The 17,619-nt window shown below is 36.1% G+C and overlaps 2 protein-coding genes across 3 annotated transcripts; one reads left to right on the top strand and one right to left on the bottom strand.

Moving 5' to 3' along the window:
• Positions 1-59: 59 nt before the first annotated feature.
• Positions 60-9,049, top strand: LOC103491276 (uncharacterized). Its single transcript, XM_008451156.3, has 2 exons — positions 60-673; positions 7,955-9,049. The coding sequence occupies exons 1-2, from the start codon at positions 189-191 to the stop codon at positions 8,583-8,585; spliced, it is 1,116 nt and encodes a 371-aa protein (XP_008449378.1). The 5' UTR covers positions 60-188; the 3' UTR covers positions 8,586-9,049.
• Positions 9,050-10,234: 1,185 nt separating this feature from the next.
• Positions 10,235-17,158, bottom strand: LOC103491277 (uncharacterized). Of its 2 annotated transcripts, none has more exons than XM_008451157.3 (4): positions 16,897-17,158; positions 15,115-15,347; positions 14,937-15,038; positions 10,235-11,222 (listed from the first exon to the last, which is right to left on the bottom strand). In XM_008451157.3, the coding sequence occupies exons 2-4, from the start codon at positions 15,296-15,298 to the stop codon at positions 10,480-10,482; spliced, it is 1,029 nt and encodes a 342-aa protein (XP_008449379.1). In that variant the 5' UTR covers positions 15,299-15,347; positions 16,897-17,158; the 3' UTR covers positions 10,235-10,479. The 2 variants fall into 2 exon arrangements, with proteins under 2 accessions (XP_008449379.1, XP_008449380.1); XM_008451158.3 differs by having other exon boundaries at positions 15,115-15,306; positions 16,897-17,030.
• Between the last annotated feature and the right edge of the window lie 461 nt (positions 17,159-17,619).

Genomic DNA, 17,619 nt, shown 5'->3' with positions numbered 1-17,619 from the left:
ATACATTAATTAACCCAATTTATTTATGGTTTTTTTTTCTGTCAATATATCAAAAGGGCTGCGGTCCAGTACGGTCATTCCCCTGATGGCTTTCCGAATCTTCTTCTTTTGTCTTTGCGAACTTCATCGTTCATAGATGCCATTTTCGAATTCCTGTCTCATTCAGCGGAGTCCAAGAAGCAAGCGAAATGGACGAAGCTAAGGCAATGGCTGCTCAACACCAACAACAGCTACTCTTACAACAGCACAAACAGCAACAGCAACAGCAGCAACAAACGCAGCAGCACCAGCAATTTCTTCTTCTTCAACAATTGCAAAAACAACAGCAAGCTCAGCATCAGGCTGCTGCTATCTCTCGCTTTCCTTCCAATATCGATGCCCATTTGCGCCCACCGGGTCTTCATCTCCGCCCTGGATCCATTAACCTTCACCAAAACCCTAACCCTAATCCAACCGCTTCTGTTTCTAATTTGCAGTCTAACCCTAGTCCCAGTCAACCACCGTCTCAACAATTGCAGCAACAGCAACAGCAACAACACCAGCTGCAGCTGCAGCAGAGGGCAATGCGACCTGGGAACCAGGCCGAACTCCAGATGGCTTATCAGGACGCTTGGCGCGTTTGCCATCCTGACATTAAGCGCCCCTTTGGATCCCTTGAAGATGCTTGTGAAAGGTTTGTCCCTTTCTAATGCGTTTTTTTTTTTTTTTTTGTCTAAATGTTGTATGATTATGTTTTGGAGCCTAATGTTTACGAGGTTTTTGCATTCATTTGCCTAAGAATTTGTCATTGCCTAATTACTTGCATTTTTTATTCTTATAAATTCTCTTTCGGTCATTCGTTGTATACTGCAGGGGATTTTTTTAAGTTTAGGGCCATGTGAAATTCGATTCTAGAGTATGCTTGCTCAAATGTGGAGCTAAATGACATGATATAGGTTACAGGAAACTGGTGGTATATGTTTTGAGATTAGTAGGCTACACAGCATGAAGAATTGGCTTCATTGAATGGAATGCATCTTGTGCAGTAGATCTAGATTCCTCTTTTTGTAATTATGACTTGGATGCAAATTCAAATTATTGCTTGGGTTCTTCAACTTTTGTTTCTCATCTTGTCATGTTTGTTGGATAATTATAAAAAAAGTTTCATTGTTCTTCAAGAAGTTTCTTGAAGACAATTTTAGACTATTGAATCTCACACTTTCTCCAAAATTAATTTATGATCATTGGATCTTTTACATCTCTAGAACATTTAGAGCCATTGAATCATACACGTCTATTAAGGATAAATTTGAGCCATTGAACTTGCTTGATGGCCAAGCATCTTGTGGCTATGAATAGGTGAGGATCCATGGTTTCTAAACCATTCCGAAAATCTCCAACAAGTTGAGTGAAGTATAAAATACAGAGAGTTTCTTCTTATAAAAGACCTTTGTATTTCTCAGTAAGAAAGAAAGTTTGTCACTCCTATTTTATATGGTGAATTCTCCTATCCTTGCCCGTGGTTTTTACCTTAATTTGTTTAGGGTTTTTCCATGTAAAATCTGTGTTCTATTCTCTCCATTCTTCTTATTCATTATTATTGTTCTTAATCTACTTTAGTTGCAATCTTATCCTATTCAATCACACTCCGTATTCACAACAATGTTTGCTAAGTTGAACATCTTGTGATTTTTTGTTTTCTTTTTTTCTTTTTCTTCTTTCAATGAAAAATCAAGCTTCGATTGTGACAAAATGAAAGTTGAAATACAAAATAACAACCTGCCAAGTAAAACCAAATCCTAAAAAAGTGAAAAAGGCTTCCTTGAAAACATTTACTCAAGTCCTTGGACTCTTGAGACCTAAATAGAAGCATTACACCTGATGAGAGACCACATCTTTTCACACTCATCTAGTGAATCATGGTGCACCAAGGACATTTTAGGCACTAGGCAAAGTTCGAATTTTTTTTTAAACAAGACGCAACTTTTCGTTGATAATATCATATATGAAAAGGAAAACCGTTTATGAGACAAATTCCCAAGGGAATGAGAAGGAAAAAAATGCAACTAGGTCAACTACGAGCATTACAACCAAAAAGATACGTAAAAATCATAAGGATTAGCCAAAAGACTTAAAGATCTGAGCACAACAGGACTCAGAATCCACAAGGCTCCAAAACAAATAGCCCCATAGTAAAACTCTGCCAGCTTACATAGGAGAAAAAGCAGCCCATAGAAAACCATTTGACAAGTCCTATCGTTTGGTTCTTTTTGTAACGATGTACAAATTAAGTCTCCTGTGCACTTTCTGTAGTCATAGTCGAAGTCCTATCTTTTGGTTCTTTTTGTATAAAATGTACTAATTATGTCTTCTATATGGAGACCTAGACACAGAAAGTTGTAATTATAGCTGAGCTCCAATCCTTCTAAATGGGGAGGCTGTGCAACACTAGTTGTTGATTGGGAGGGAGGTTTCTCACCCCTCCCCTTAGGTTGTGTTCTGTTAGTGCTTAACACAAATCAGTTTCTCTTCCAGAAGAAACAAAGTTGGGAAGCTTTCAACGATCCAAATTTTTAAAATTATTTTTAGTTTTCAAAACACCCCTTGGGAAGAGTTTATCCAGTTGTCTACAAGAACTCTCAGAAAACTGTCCACAACCAATTAAATCAATACGAGTTTTGTGCATTTTAAAGATTGACAGGAGGGTGTATTTTTAAGATTAACTTCAGGAGGACATATGACCTTGTGGATTGGAACTTTCTTGACAAGCCTTCAAAAAGAAAGGTTTGGATTACCAGTGAAGACCTTGGACTTGGAATTGTATTTGAATGGTTAAGTACGATTCTCACTAATGGGAAGGCTCACGGGGCCGATCAAAAGCTTTGAGAGGCTTTAGGTGGTGATTTGCAGGCTCCTTTCCTTTCCTTTTTTTTTTTTGGATATTATCAAAAGGTTCGTTTCCAAATGAGTCGAAGGTAATATTATCAAGGACTTTGAGGTTGGAAAGGGGGTGGCTTCATTTTCAACAACATAGTATTGATTGAGAATTTGAGACCATGTTGAGGTTTAAGATCAATGGAGAGAGGTAAACGTTAGTTCGTGGGTTTGAACGTATGGAGAAGTTGGGTTGATGAGTTGCTTTGGTGGGTCGTGAGATTGGGTCATTTCCTTTAATCCTATTTTGGTCTTCCCCTTGGTCACAGTCCATTTAATCCTCCTTTATGGAATTATGAACAAAAGGTTAGCTTCTTGGAGAATTAGCTTTTTATCTGTGTGTGGTATGTCCTTATTCATTCAATGTTGAGTGGTGTCAGAGGTACGCATTGACATCTTTGTGAAGAAATATCCAATTAGCTCCAATTTTTTTTATTGCCTTGTTCATTGTTTTGTAGGAAGGGATTATATTTTAGGGAGAATAAGTGGGTGCACTACTTTTTCTGTTTATACATTTGTTTACTATCAGAAGCTTTGTTGTGGAGTTTTAGCTCCATTTGGGAGCCCTCCCCTTTTTTATTTTGGTTTCCCTCATATGTTGTCTAATATGGAATCAATGGATTGGCTTTCTTATCTTCAATTGGGGAGTTTGAGCTTTAACCGAGGAGAGAGGATATTCTTCGCTGGACCCTAACACTAATGGGAGCTTTTGCTATAACTCACTCTTTTGAACTCTTTACCCACACGTGAGTTCGTTTTTCTTCTGTTTGGAACGTAAAAATTCCTAAGTCTGTTAAATTCTTCGTTTTGGTTATCCATGGAAAAGTTAATACTCTCAATCAATTTTCAAGAAAGTTGCCTTCTTTCAGTTTTGTTGCATTCTTTGTTGGAGTGTAATGGAAGATTAGGATCATGTTCTTTAGAGATGCAATGGCTTGGTCTGTTAGGAGTGTTTTTTCTTTTTTCCTTTTTTCATGTGTTTGGTTGGTTTTTCAATTGCCAACCACAAAAATTGTAGGAAATGACCGGTAAGCTCCTTTTCCATTATGCATTTCAAAAGAAGGGGAAGTTCTTGTGGTCGGCCAGAAGCGTAGTTGTGGGGTCTAATCTTTAGAGGAGTTAAGGGGGCCCAGTGATTTTTGGTCTGGTAAGGTTAAACATATCTCTTTGAGCGTAGTTGACTGGGTGTTTTTGTAATTATTTGTGAATCCTCATTTTACTTGATTGGAGTTCCTTTCTTTTGTGGAGCTCCCTTTGGTGGGCTTGGTTTTTCTGATACACTTATGTTCGCTCAATTTTTTCTTAGTGAATGTTTGGTTTCTCATAAAAAAGAGTTGTGCTTCTTTCGATATTAGATCAAGATAGAGGTAAAAGCATACGTTACTTGAGGTTCCATTGTTAATTAGATGTATTAAATGTAGTATGCCTCATAGAATATTAGGGGTTTTATTTTAACCATGTATAATGGTTAAAACTTTTTTGAAGACTTTGACCCCATGAGCAAAAGGAAATAGTGGTTGTTAGTTGACTCGAGGGCTTTCTTACTGTTTCATACTCCGTGAATAGCACGATATACCCTATCAAAGTGAGGTATTTGAATTGAAAGTGATATTTTGTTTTGTAAGCCTATAAACTTGATTATCTAAATTGTACATTCATCAAAATCTTTCTTTCTTTTCCTTCTTCGTCCTTATTTTCTGTATGGTTTTTAGTTATATTGTTGTTTTTATACTTCACTCGTAGTTTGTGTCGTTTGAGCAATGACCACCTTTTTCTCGTTATATCAATAAAAAGTATTATTTCTTGTTAGAAAGAAAATGGTGGTTTGTTTCTTATTTAAATATAAAAATGATGCTAACCTTCCTGAGTTATAAGAAAGACTTTTTTCACCATTTCCATGACTCTATTTAAGGCTCACGCCCTTTTTTTTCTCGTTTAATTTTTCAAGAAACAAAATTAGCATTTTGGTTCATCTTCTTTCTAATTTTGCATTGGGCTTCCAAACCAAACTATTGGCTTTGTTCTCCTGTAACTCCAGCTAGCTCTTTAGTGAGGAAACATGGATATCGTTTGGTGATTTTATTGTCTAGTTGTGGTCTTTTGGAAATTCCCTATTGAGTTACTTGTGTCATGAAGCTTATAGACCTCGCTCAATGGATATTCATGATCCAACCATACTTGAACAAAATCTGTCTATAGATGTACAACTATGTCCTTGAGTTCAAATGAAGCCGTCCTACTTCTGAATGTATCCATCAGTACATTTTGAAGAGGCATCCACATTGGTGTTCTCAATCTTTTGTAAGGTTTTTTAGGCTTATGCTTAAGTCAAGGCCCTGACTTTTAGTCTTGAAGCTTGCACCTTTGTGAAAATGCACTAAGGCTTCAACTCTCTACACTTTTTGAAGCAACTAGAAGAATAGTAGTAATTTTCCCATTCTTAAATAATGTAAAGGTTTGAGTTTTTACAATTTGAACATTAGTAGGTACAAGATAGGCTTTAGAAACAACGAAGAAAAAATTATAGAGAAAAATCAATCCCACCCCGTAAGTGTCTTTTATTTAAGGAATAGAAATAAAATTCCATTATTTTTGTCCGATCTCTCTTTAAACTGCCCTTGCTCCGCCAATGGAATTTGCAATGCTGTTTCTCCTCATTGGCTGCTGAGTGTTTTCCTCCGTTGCTCCTTGACCTTCACTTTGGTGGAAGCTGTTAGAATTATTTTACAACATTTTGGAGGTCACCCTAGGTCTACTGCAGTGCTGTCAATCCCTTCCTTCAAAACTGTTTGTTTGATAAAAAGTCAGGGTTGTAAGTGGCAGAGTGGCTTTGCTGCCACGATCCATTCACTGAGATTCAACCTCTTGTTGATCCCATTCGAACAAAAAGTCAGGGTTCTTATCAATGCACCATCATTTATGTTAACTCTTTAGACTATCGGGCAAAAAAGCTGAATGACTTCAAAATATTGGAAGATCTGTGAAAAGAGTTTGGTTCATCCAGTGCTTCTTCTACTTATTCCTCTCTCGAGATTCATCTTTTCCTAATTATAGCATTTCCTCAATTGTACCTTACTAGATTTTTTGTAGTGTTATCTCGACGTTTATGCGTCAACTAATCTCACGAAACAATCCGCTTGACCCGGCAACATTTGGATGTTAAAGAAATTGATAGGACATTAACTTCTAGTTAGGTGACCACCATGGATTGAGCCCATGATCAATTAGCCATTTATTGAGGTTGTGTCTCCTTTTTAATCACTAGGTCAAACCCATGATGGTTAGTAGTTCCTGTTTCTTATCTAACTTTTTTATTAGAAGGATGTTTTCTGCCTAAAATCTCCAATTTTTTAGTTCTTTTTTTTAAAACGGAAACAAGTCTCTTTATTAATGAAAATAAGTGAGACTTTAAGCTCAAAGTACAAGAATATTATACTAAGAGTAAGAGCAAAGAGAACTTGGACAAAACTATATTTGGCAACATAAAATATGGCAACATAAAATATGGCAACCTATGAATCGAAATCAACCAGAAAAGTAATGAGTAAAACAAAGCCTCTCGAAGATAAAACATCCATAGAAGGCTAAATCAAAGCAAAACTTAAAAACGGTCAAAAGGAGCCCATCCAAATAAAAACTTGCACGCCCAAATCTTCTAGATGAAAGGAGAAAGAGAAGTGCCAAGTAGAAGCAACCAGTTGCCTCAAATCTGTTTCATTGGGCCAGTTAGAATTAAAAGTATTTTTCCTTCTCTTTCGATTCCTCTTTTGCTTGTGAGCAAATTTACAATATTATTTAGGGAAAAATGCACTTCTGGTCTGTGAAGTTTGAGGTTGGTGTCTTTTTGGTCTTTGAAATTTTAAAATGAACAATTTAGTCCCTAAAGTTACTTAGACTGTTAGTTGACTAACAACGATGTGCCTATTAGATAGGATTAGTTAGTTTGCTGGTTTGGTAGAAAAATACTATAATATTATTTTCTTATAGTGTGGCATTCCTTTCCTCTTCTCCCTTCTCCCCCTTTTCTCTTTCAACCTTCCATTAGTACTGCACCATATTTTTTTTAGTTTTTGAGTTCATCAGTGATTTAATATTCTAAGTAACTTTAGGACCATTTAGAACTATTTCTCAAACCTCAAGGACTAAAGTGTTTATTTGAAAACTTCAAAGACCAAACATTAGGGACCAAAAGTACATGTTATCCTATTATTTATTATTGTGGGCAATCATTTTTATGATTCGTTTGGATTGGAGTCCATTTTGTATTTGATTTTTGGACTCCATTTTTGTTGGGCTTGTTTTTTGTTTGCCTGCCAAAAAAGAAGTCTTGTTATATTTTCTGTATATTTTACCGTTTCCTGCGGTTCTGTTGTAGCATGAAATTCTTTTTCTAATTTTCCTGTTTAGTGGTGATTAACTTTTAACCATACAGTTGTATAATTCTGAGAACTTCAATTATCTTTTTATGAGACATTTGGATGCCAATTGCTGTTCGCAATTTCTTTTTATTGTTATTACATTGTTTAGATGGATGGGATGAAATTGGAAATGGAAACGGACCTGTTTTTATTATTACTATAAAGAGAGTTACTTGTTGTATAGTTAAAATTGGTTAAATTATAAATGATCCTTATGGTTTGGAGGAAGTTAGAATTTATTCCTTTATGTTTTGATAATAAAATCTTTGTAAATAGTCCTCGAGGGTTCTATTAAACCATAGGAATTAAATTCTAGTTATAAAATAAAGTCTAAATTCTAACCTTAGGGACCAAATTTGCAATTGAACTATTCAAGTATTAGCTATTCGTAGTACAAAATTTCTCCACGTTCTATATAGTTGAGATTCTCGGTCCATCGTTATACATCGAGATGTAGAAAGAATTGCAATGATCAAATACATAGACCAGGTGGATCCATTTTAGATTTAAAATAGTTCCATGTGGTTTTTGCCTGTTCCTTTTGTTGGTTGATTGTATTTTCTTCCGCTCTCTTATTACAATTTAATCATTCGGTGATGTAATGTGCAAAAAACATTGTACAGGTTGCTGCCATATCATGTGGTGGCTGACTATGAGGCTGAAGAAGATGATAGAATCCTTGACTCTGATCCAACTGGCCAAATGCTGTCACGCTCGCAACAGTGGGACCATAACATCTCGGCAAAAATTTCCGAGTTCATTGCCACTTTTGAGAAACAGGTATTGGCATTCAATATCATAACTCGGAAAAGAGCATTGGGGGAGTTTCGTTCAGAAGAAAGATTGATGTTTGAACAAGCCCTTATGCAAGAAGAGAAACGGAACCTTCAGGAACTGAAAGCTGAGATTGAGTTGAGAGGGAAAGCAAGTAAAGAGGCTCATGATGCCAAAACGCGAATGGCTGCTATGATGCAGACCGATCAAACACGGAGTGAACCACAGGCTAATGAAATGATGATTCGAGCTTCCATGAGAACAGGTGCGCATGTTGGATCCCAAAGCAGCGATGTTCCTGTTGGGGACCAGGAGCAACCTCATCCAAGTGAAATGATCAATGGATGGGGAAACAACACACAGGGAGATGAGAAGGAAGCATCAGAGGACTTATTGAATGATGAGGAGGCTGAGAATGGTGACACAGGTATGCACGATAGTTGGCGCGAAGTTGGGGAATTTGATCTAAATACGAGATGAAAGATGTTAGTGAAGCAGCTTAACAATGGAATGGGTCAAAGTCAAGTCAGGTTGGATGAAGAATGTTGAGGATTTAGCTGTTTCCTCCAATCAATGCAAAATGGTTTGTCAACTCATTATAAAGAGAGATGCTCCGTATTTGAGGAACAACAATTGAAAGCCGAAAGGCAATCGTCCATTGAACTGGAGGAGGACGATGGTATACTGGATCTTTTAGTAGAAATACATGTCTTGCTTGTACTTCTGTATTTGTGACAAAATTACTACAATCAGTATGATGTGTTAAAAAGAAGATTTGGAATGGAAGAAGAAATTGAGGAGGAAGCTTCCTTATATTGTACCCTTGTCTTCACTCTACATTTAGGGCAACGTCCTCAAAATCACTGTTTGAGTTGCTTTCACATTTAGGGATGCTTCATGGGCAAAATGCAATGTCAACCACACCAACATGAATGACTTGATCCTATGTTGTTCCATGCTCTCTTTCTATATACATCTATGTTAGAAAAATAACTCTTATTTGAAATACTGTATTATGTGATTGCCATCTTTTTTAATAACACTTGCCTCCTAACCCTAAACATTTCCGAGAGGGATCGATTGGGGTCGATTTTAACAAGTTTCAAATCGAGAATTTTTTAAAAATTATTTTTGTGTTAAACCGATCGACACTTACTCATTGATGTTGGGGTTGGTTTGACACTTTACTAAACCAACTATGGTCGGTTTAGGGCCGTTTTGCCAAAAACAAATCGACTCCGACCAACCGATGATCGTCCTTGCTTGACATTAGAGAAATTATTATTTGGACCGATTTGTCACATAAATACTATTTATGTTGGAAAAGTATATTTGGCCGTGATTGCAATATAGTTTGATAAATTGTGTAATTAACTAGTTTTTTTTTTTTTTTTTGTTAATTAAAATTGTTAGAGATCTTTCAAATCAAATTTGTTTTTTTATCTTAAAAAAAAAAAGTAATAAAAACCACAAAAGAAACAGGCATATGAGGACACTGGTGTTCTTTAGTTTTGCTTGAACTTGAGCTCTTGAAGAAACAAAGGATTAACATCTTGAGTTTTGGCAACTTCAGGGAAAGACAATACTTAGCTGAGGCATTTTGAATAATTAGAATAATTCTTCGTTGGATCTCAATGCTGAAGCTCAAGAGTAACTCTTGTATGGTGTTATTTATCATACTTGTGTTTGTGTCTGTAGATCAACCTTGCATTCTCATATGGTTAGTTAAGCTAGCTGTGTGGTTTGATCTCTCAATGGCTTAGAGCCTCTGTCGAGGGAAACTCGGACAAGTTTACCTCACCGAGTCCTTTGTTTTTCTTGTTCTCTTAGTTTCTGTTTGAATTCGTGTTTTGATTTTACTTGGACATTAGGCAGTGAAATTTACTGTCTCATTGCAATTCAACACCAATGTGAAAGAGAGGGGAAAAGGGATGACTTTTTGGGAGTGACATAGATATCAGTTGAGATGATTTGCCAATAATTCTTCGTTGTGAAGTTGAACCATTGGTAACAAAGCCTTTCGGGATCCAAAATTGTTCATTACACTTGTATGAAACAACCAAACTTCCAACTCTTTGAACAACCTTAAAACTTTTCAAAATGAGATAAACCAATCGATAAAACAAACATTTCTGAAAGAACAGGTGGCCAATTACATCTAGTGAGATATAAGCATGACATACACCTTTCCGTCTTTTCAACCCCAAATATATCACTCATTGCTTTACTCAAATTTCCACTCCATTGAAACACAATGCACATCAAACCTCTAACCTATAGTAACTAACCAACTGAAAAGGGAGGTGAGAATAAAAATTGAGATCATAATTTGAAAATGGGACAAGCAAAGAATACACAAAATCTGGAAATGATCCTACAAAATATTGGGGAGTTGAGAATCTAATCTCTGTTGCAATTCCTTAATCTTCAAAGAAAGTTCTGTCTTCTGCTCCTTATAGCTTTGCAACAAATATTCTTTTCCTTCTATCACATCTTTTAAGTCTCCTACCTCTTTTTTCAACATCTCAATTCTCTCCCCATCTCCTCTTATTATCTCAGGTGCCTCAAAATTGCAATTAACATCCATATAACCATTTGCTTGACCATTTCTCGTCTCACCCGACCAACTTCTTACTGACAAAGATGACTTATCTTTGGGTCCCACCTGCCCCAAACAGTGATCTGCAATTGCTTTTCTGAGCCTTTGAATCTCTCTCTCCGAATCAAACAAGTCTTGGTTTGCTGCATCGAGTTGTGACTGTAGATGGGAGGAATGGGCTACTTGGGCGTTGAGAGAATTTTGCAAGTGAACAATTTGATCTTGCATTTCTAGTATCATGTCATCTCGTCTTTTCAATTGGTGCCTCAACTTATGAATCACTTCACGCTTGCTGAAGATATCAGAACCAGAATCTGAAACACAAGGTGAGTCTGAGCAATTGGAATGTTGGAACTGCTTTGCAGGCAATTCGAGCCGGTCGGGAGATGACTCCCAAATAATACCATTCTCCTTATTGAACTCAGAAGCAGGAACCAATACCAAAGGAAGAGTGCTCTCAGATGCAACCACTATTTGATCGGCGGGTGGGCACTTCACATCTGTGGTACATTGAGTCCCTGCAGATGCAATACCATCATTAGAACAAAAACAAGATTGAGATTCAATAGAGCCCAAAGCTAAAGAAATTATTCAGCTACAAGCGCCTAAAAATCACAAGTTGAACTAGCCAAAAGGGAGTCTTCATCTACGAGAACCTTAGTCAAGGCAATAGTTGGATAAAACTGATGCACCATCGAGTAATTCAAGTCACGATCAATTCAATGCCTACCAGTTTCCTAATAATACATGGAAAGTCCCCCCAACCCACCACAGCAAGGAATTGAGAATTGGATTAGTAGTGCCTACGAGATAAGTCTTGTTCAGATTTTGCCTACACGCATCTCATGTTCCCCATACGTTCCCAAACGTTTGATTGCATTTCCACGGTCATTCCTGAAGCCCGAAGATAAGTCAATAATATACAGCAAGCTTCCACTAAAAAGTGTCTAATGCGAGAAAAACGTCTCTCAAAACCCAATCCCTTTTGTGAAAAAAAATGTCCTCAACCACATTTTCCATCCTAAAAGAATCTCCCTAACACACTCCACTCCTCTCTCTAAATGACCTCTTTCTTCAACCTGAATCAATCATTTGAAGTTCTCCTTTAGACAAGAGTTCAAGTGGACAGAACAGATTCAATAATTTAAAGGTTTCCTGAAATTCATAAGCGTTCAATAGTTAAACAATCTTCTCCAACTCCAAGTGCTTCTAACTTCCCCTAGCTTTTTCTAAAATAAATATAGAACCAAACTTCCATAGGGAAAAAGAATAAAAAACTGTATACAAAAATAAAGCCCAAACCAAAACAAAAGGAGGCTCCAATCAAGAGAAATGGGACCTCAGAGGCTAAGAGATTTCATCCCCTTCCTTAAACAAGGAATGAGCATCTCTAGGCCAAGCTCAATGAAAATCAAATATTAAGTATGAACAACTCCAAACCCAAAAAAGCATACTACACAACTCCCAAAAAGGTTGTCAAGATCTCTAGCCACACTCCTACAATGGAACCCTATCAAGCAACACGATTTCAACAAAACACAGTCCAAGGTTTTAACTCCTTCGTGAAGGTCTTGTTGAACAAAGAATTTAACCTTCTTGTGAAACAGAGAAAAAGGGGGTCACTTACTCAAATGGAAAAAGGTAAAGCTCCCAACTGAAGAAAAAGGTCTTGGGAATGTAGGCCTTAAACAGAAAAACGAATCTTTGCTGTCAAAATGGAAGGTTTCACAATAGAAAAACTGCACCTTGGAGGAAGGTAATAGCTAAGAAATACAAAGCCAAACAGTTTGACCTTAAACCGGACTCAACATCCCTATCATCTGCAAATGGCCCATGGAAATAAAAAAACATCCCTATCATCTGCAGAAGGCTCAACATCCCTATCGTCAGGTCCCGGGCTTGGTTTTTGTAAACTTGTAGATTTTTCATTTGTTATCAATGAAAGTGGTTGTTTTCGTCCCCTAAAAAAGTTGCATCTCTCAAAGGAAATATAACCTAGATCTTCACAAGTTATGTCCGTTCAAGTGTAAGCTCTCTAATGCCCTCATTGATCCTAACTACATTTTAGAAAAAGAAAACAGATTGGTTAACAAGAAACGATGTCAAATACACTTTGGAAAGTTGGTTTACCCACACTAGACTTGATATTTGTTTTGAAGTAAGTTTTGTGAGTCAATTTATGAAAGTTGTTTATGGGATCATTAGATACTTAAAAGGAACTCCCGGAGAAGCGTTGTACTTCAAGAAATCCAAAAAAAGAAATGTTGAAGTCCTCACAAATGCTGATTTAGCAAGCTCAAAAGTTGACAAAAGATCAATGACAATGGGCATCATACCATTTTTTGGGGAAACTTTATCACCAAGAGAACTAAAAGCAATACATTGTGTCAAAAAGGAGTGCCCGGGAGGGCAAAGAAATCCAAACTAGACTGGTCACCATTTGTGCCAGGAAGAATGTTAACTCTGGGAAGGTCTAGTGAAATCTTAATCTAGGCATCTCTGTGACTCCAGAAATTTGAATAGAAAGAGGTTGTGATTCTAGAATAGAAACACTGGACGAAGCAAGGCACCACAACAACGGTTAGCATTGTAGCACTGTGCCATTCACAATAGTCTTCCCTTAATCATCCAATCTAAAGAGAAGCTATATCAAGAAGAAAACCCATTCCCCGATGATTCATGGAGAAGGATCTTCCTCTCTCCTGCAATCTAGCCAAAGTTAGACGGGATTCACTTTTGGCCACATTAAGGGCCAAACCAGATCCCATCATAAATAAGTTCTCTCCTTATCTCTTAATAAGGATGCTTTTGTTGCCGATCGGTGATGCACCGTCAGTCATTCACGGAATTTGGGTCTTAGAAGAAATGTGTCGGATATTGAGTTTCGCAATGCGGCTGCTATTCTAGAAATTCTTCTCTTGTGGGCTCCAACTGGTGGTCGCGATAGTGTTAGTTGGAAGCTCAATGCTTCTGGAAATTTCACTACGAAATCGACCTTTCTTAACTTAACCAAAAGATCTCCACTATCGCCTTACCCGTGGTCCATATCATCTGGAAGATTAAAATCCCAAAGAAAGATATGTTCTTCTTATGGTCCCTAGCTTACAGAAGCCTTAACACCCATGATAAACTTCAAAGATAGTTAGAACATTCTACTCTCAGCACTTCTATGTGCAGCATTTGTTTTAATAGTAAGGAGACCTTGGACGACTTGTTCTTGCATTGTGACTTTGTTATGAAAGGTTGGTCTCTGCTGTTCAGAACTTTCAATCTAGACTTCTGTCTCCCTAGCAAAATTGATAGTTGGATGCTTGAAGGACTCAATAGCAAAGTTTTTCGTCCGAAGGGGAACATTATGTGGAGATGTGCTACTCGATTTCTTTCGTGATGCATTTGGAATGAGATATAGTAGAATTTTTTAGGACAAATAAAATCCTTTTGATTCTTTTTGGACTGTGGTTCAACACACAACTTCTTGGTGGAGTACCAACTACACCAAACACTTTTTGTAATTATAGCGCTTCTATGATTTTCAACAATTGGAAGGCTCTTATTCCTTGCACTTAGGTTGTTCTCTTTTGTTCTCTTGAATATATCATCCAAAATTAAAAAATGGGATTCACATTTTGAAAAAATGATAGGTTTCAAATCTGAAAATTTTGAGAACGCCTCAAAGCAGTGTTCAACATACAGCCTGTTTAAGTTATCAAATGCAGATTCTGTTTTCAAAAACAGTGCCCACCAATCACCTATTTCTTAAATTTATTTTATTTTGTCAAGCTGGAAATATTAGAACGGGGATCCAGATGACCTACTAGATAAGCCCTAATTTACCTAATCATAAACTAATTTTATGCACTAAATCTATTGAACTCCCATGGAATAACTCTGCCTCAAACTCCCTTTTCATCAAAGAAGAAAAGCACCTAAGAGAAACAAGAATTCATACTTCTGATCCTCTTACCCTCACAAAGTTCTCCTCCCCAGTTAAATTGACAAAAAAAAGGGAAATATGAAGATCATGTTAACAGCAGAAGGTTTTTTTGATAAGATATTAACAGCACAAGATCAAAGAAACATATTAGTAAAACCAAACTACATAGGAGGTAACCCCAAAAATGCCCACACAAACATAACAATGTGAATAGCTTTGAAGCTAATTGAGCACTGAGTTTACCAAGTCACAAAACTTTATTCTTCCCCCTTATAGGTGAAAGATTACAAAGACCAACCTGCCATACAGTTGAAGCAACATTCATCATCTCGTGTAAATGAATATACATTTGAGCAACGGCATCCAACAGCCTTTCTTCTTTCAGAAGTCTTCGCATTTCCTGAGCAGTAAATAACTCAAAAAGTTAATAAGCTTCAACCAGGCGTTTTTCTTCAATCTTTCATAAATAACAAGACCTGTCAAAGAACTGCCACTATCCTTCAGCTGCCTAGTGTCAAATGCTTGTTTCAGCTTGTAACCTAGGCGAATTGATAGAGTGCTCAATAATGCACCACCAGCAATTAGAACCCAATTTGGGCCCTCAGTTGAAGAAATTCTGGACTTCTGAGCTCTAGGACCTCTACTTGTTCTTGGCGTCATTTTAGGATCTGGAAGTGTGGAAAATGTTTCTGATTAAATCATTCAAGCTCTACAATAAGATATACAAGAAGAATATTAGAAATTATCTGATATACATCCGGGTTGATCATGGAAAATGCACAGGAAAAAACATGAATTAAAAGGGCAATGAACCAAAAAACTCTTGGAATTACCACATAATAAATGTTAAATTGCAAATTTGATCGCTATCGTTTGGAAAAAGTTAGAACTTAGACCCTATGATTTAATAAAACCTTCATAATAGTCCCTATGGTAGAGGCTATTTTTGATCAAAACAATAGAGACTACTTATGAGGTTCTATCAGTAAATTCTGAACTTTTAATGTCAAAGTGATTAATTCTAACTTTCTCCAAACCACAAGAACCAAATTTGTAATTTAATCTCTATAACAGAACTTAGTAGGTTTAAGGGAGGTAGCCATATCTAACACCATTAGCATTAATTCACCACACAGCAAAGAGAAGCTTCCAAACTTGCCAAGAAGTGGCATACTCCTATAATACAGATCTCAATAAACCAACTCAAACACAGAAGAAAGTTGGAGGAGAACTTCATTTTAAAATAGACCAAAGAGCAAACACGGTTTAATTGTCTGCTAAATCTACGAGAGCAAAAGGCATCTCAATTAAATTTAGAGGAGAAAGCGCTTAAACCCCTCAAATATTCTTTTGAAATTCAAGAAATGAAATGATAACTTAAGATTTTTTCCCCACAGAGAGCTCCAACCCAGATGAGGTTAAGAATGGAAACATATTGTTTACATCAATTACAAATTGGAGTATTGATGTTAATCTATCCTTATGCGAACCCAGAACCAATGAGTAAATATCAAAGGAGAAAATAGAAGGGAAGAGAGGAGGAAAGCTTCCAAGAGTCATCGGTGTGATTTTTTTTTTTTTTTTTTTCCTGTTGGTTACCTCATGCACATCATGCTAGTTTCAGGGTATGATGTAGCAAACTCCTCATGAAGATGGCATTAGATAACTGTACGTTTTGAACCACTCGTATATCTTTCAAATAAGATATTATTTCCCACAACCGCGGAAATCCATACAGTAGTCATTTACAATAGCACCATCAAAGGTGCTATTCGATCAGATGTCAAATACGCTAGAATCCAAGTTTGATTACAACATGTTTGTTTTTATTGAATGTCACCGTTATTAGTGAGCAGTATAAACACCAGATGTCAAAGTTCACACTAATTGGTACATCACGTTTCAGTCCGAACCAAACATGTAAATAAAGGAACAGCTCAGTACTCTAAGCGATAAATGCTAGATTCAAGCTATTCCACAAGAACATCAAAAATTTAAGCGTAGAAAACCAAAACAATCCTCCCAAACTCCATAAGCCAAAAGAAATCTTCAGAAACAAAATAAATTTGTTCCACGATAATCAAAATCAAAACGTGACACATTTGGTACACAAAAACACCAAACCAATACATTAACTCACACAATCGAAGAACGGAAAAATAGAAAAAACAGGTAACAACATCAAAATTGGAAAAGAAAAAAAGAAAAAAAGAAAAAAAGAAACCAATAGAGAGAAAGAAAGAAACGGAGAAAGATACCTGAGTCATTTAATCAATGGATGCTTAAGATTTCCGATTCAAAATCTCTATCTCCGACGAAGCTGTAAACTAGAAAACCCAGAGAGGAGAGAGGAAGGAGCTAAAAGTTGTTCGTAAATTCCACAATTTATTACGTATATAATATAATATATATATATATATATATATATAATTTTAAATTAAATTAATATTTATATTTGCCTTAAAGATCCACGTCAGCCATCGGGCATTTCATCATTTCCACAATTCTTTTACTCAATCCTTCTGCGGGAATTTTCCGGTCGTTCGTTTGGGATTTCTCTCTTCCCTTATTTGAAATAAAATAATGCAAATAATTTTCTGGTCAAATTTACTAATTCATTAATTCATATTATATAATTGGAAAATCATAATTCTTGTAATATGACAATGCTGTGTATCCTAATTTTTTATAATTATTATATCACAGTTTTTTTATTATTATTTTAAGTTTTTGTAAAATAATTAAACCTTTTATATATAGTTCCACTATAAGTATAGGTAGTAAATATTATTTGAAATTATAATAATTCAATTTTTTTTACTCCAAACTCTTCAAATATTTTTCTAACTTCATATATAATAGTATATATCTTCTAGATAATTATAATTAACGGTAATTTTAGGAATAATAATTAAGTATATAGCAACATATTTAAAAAATTATAAATATGGTAAAATCTATCGGTGATAAACTTTTATTGT

Source organism: Cucumis melo, chromosome 5 (assembly GCF_025177605.1).
Source record: "Cucumis melo cultivar AY chromosome 5, USDA_Cmelo_AY_1.0, whole genome shotgun sequence".
NCBI lineage: Eukaryota > Viridiplantae > Streptophyta > Magnoliopsida > Cucurbitales > Cucurbitaceae > Cucumis > Cucumis melo.
This window is presented reverse-complemented; position numbering and strand designations above follow the sequence as displayed.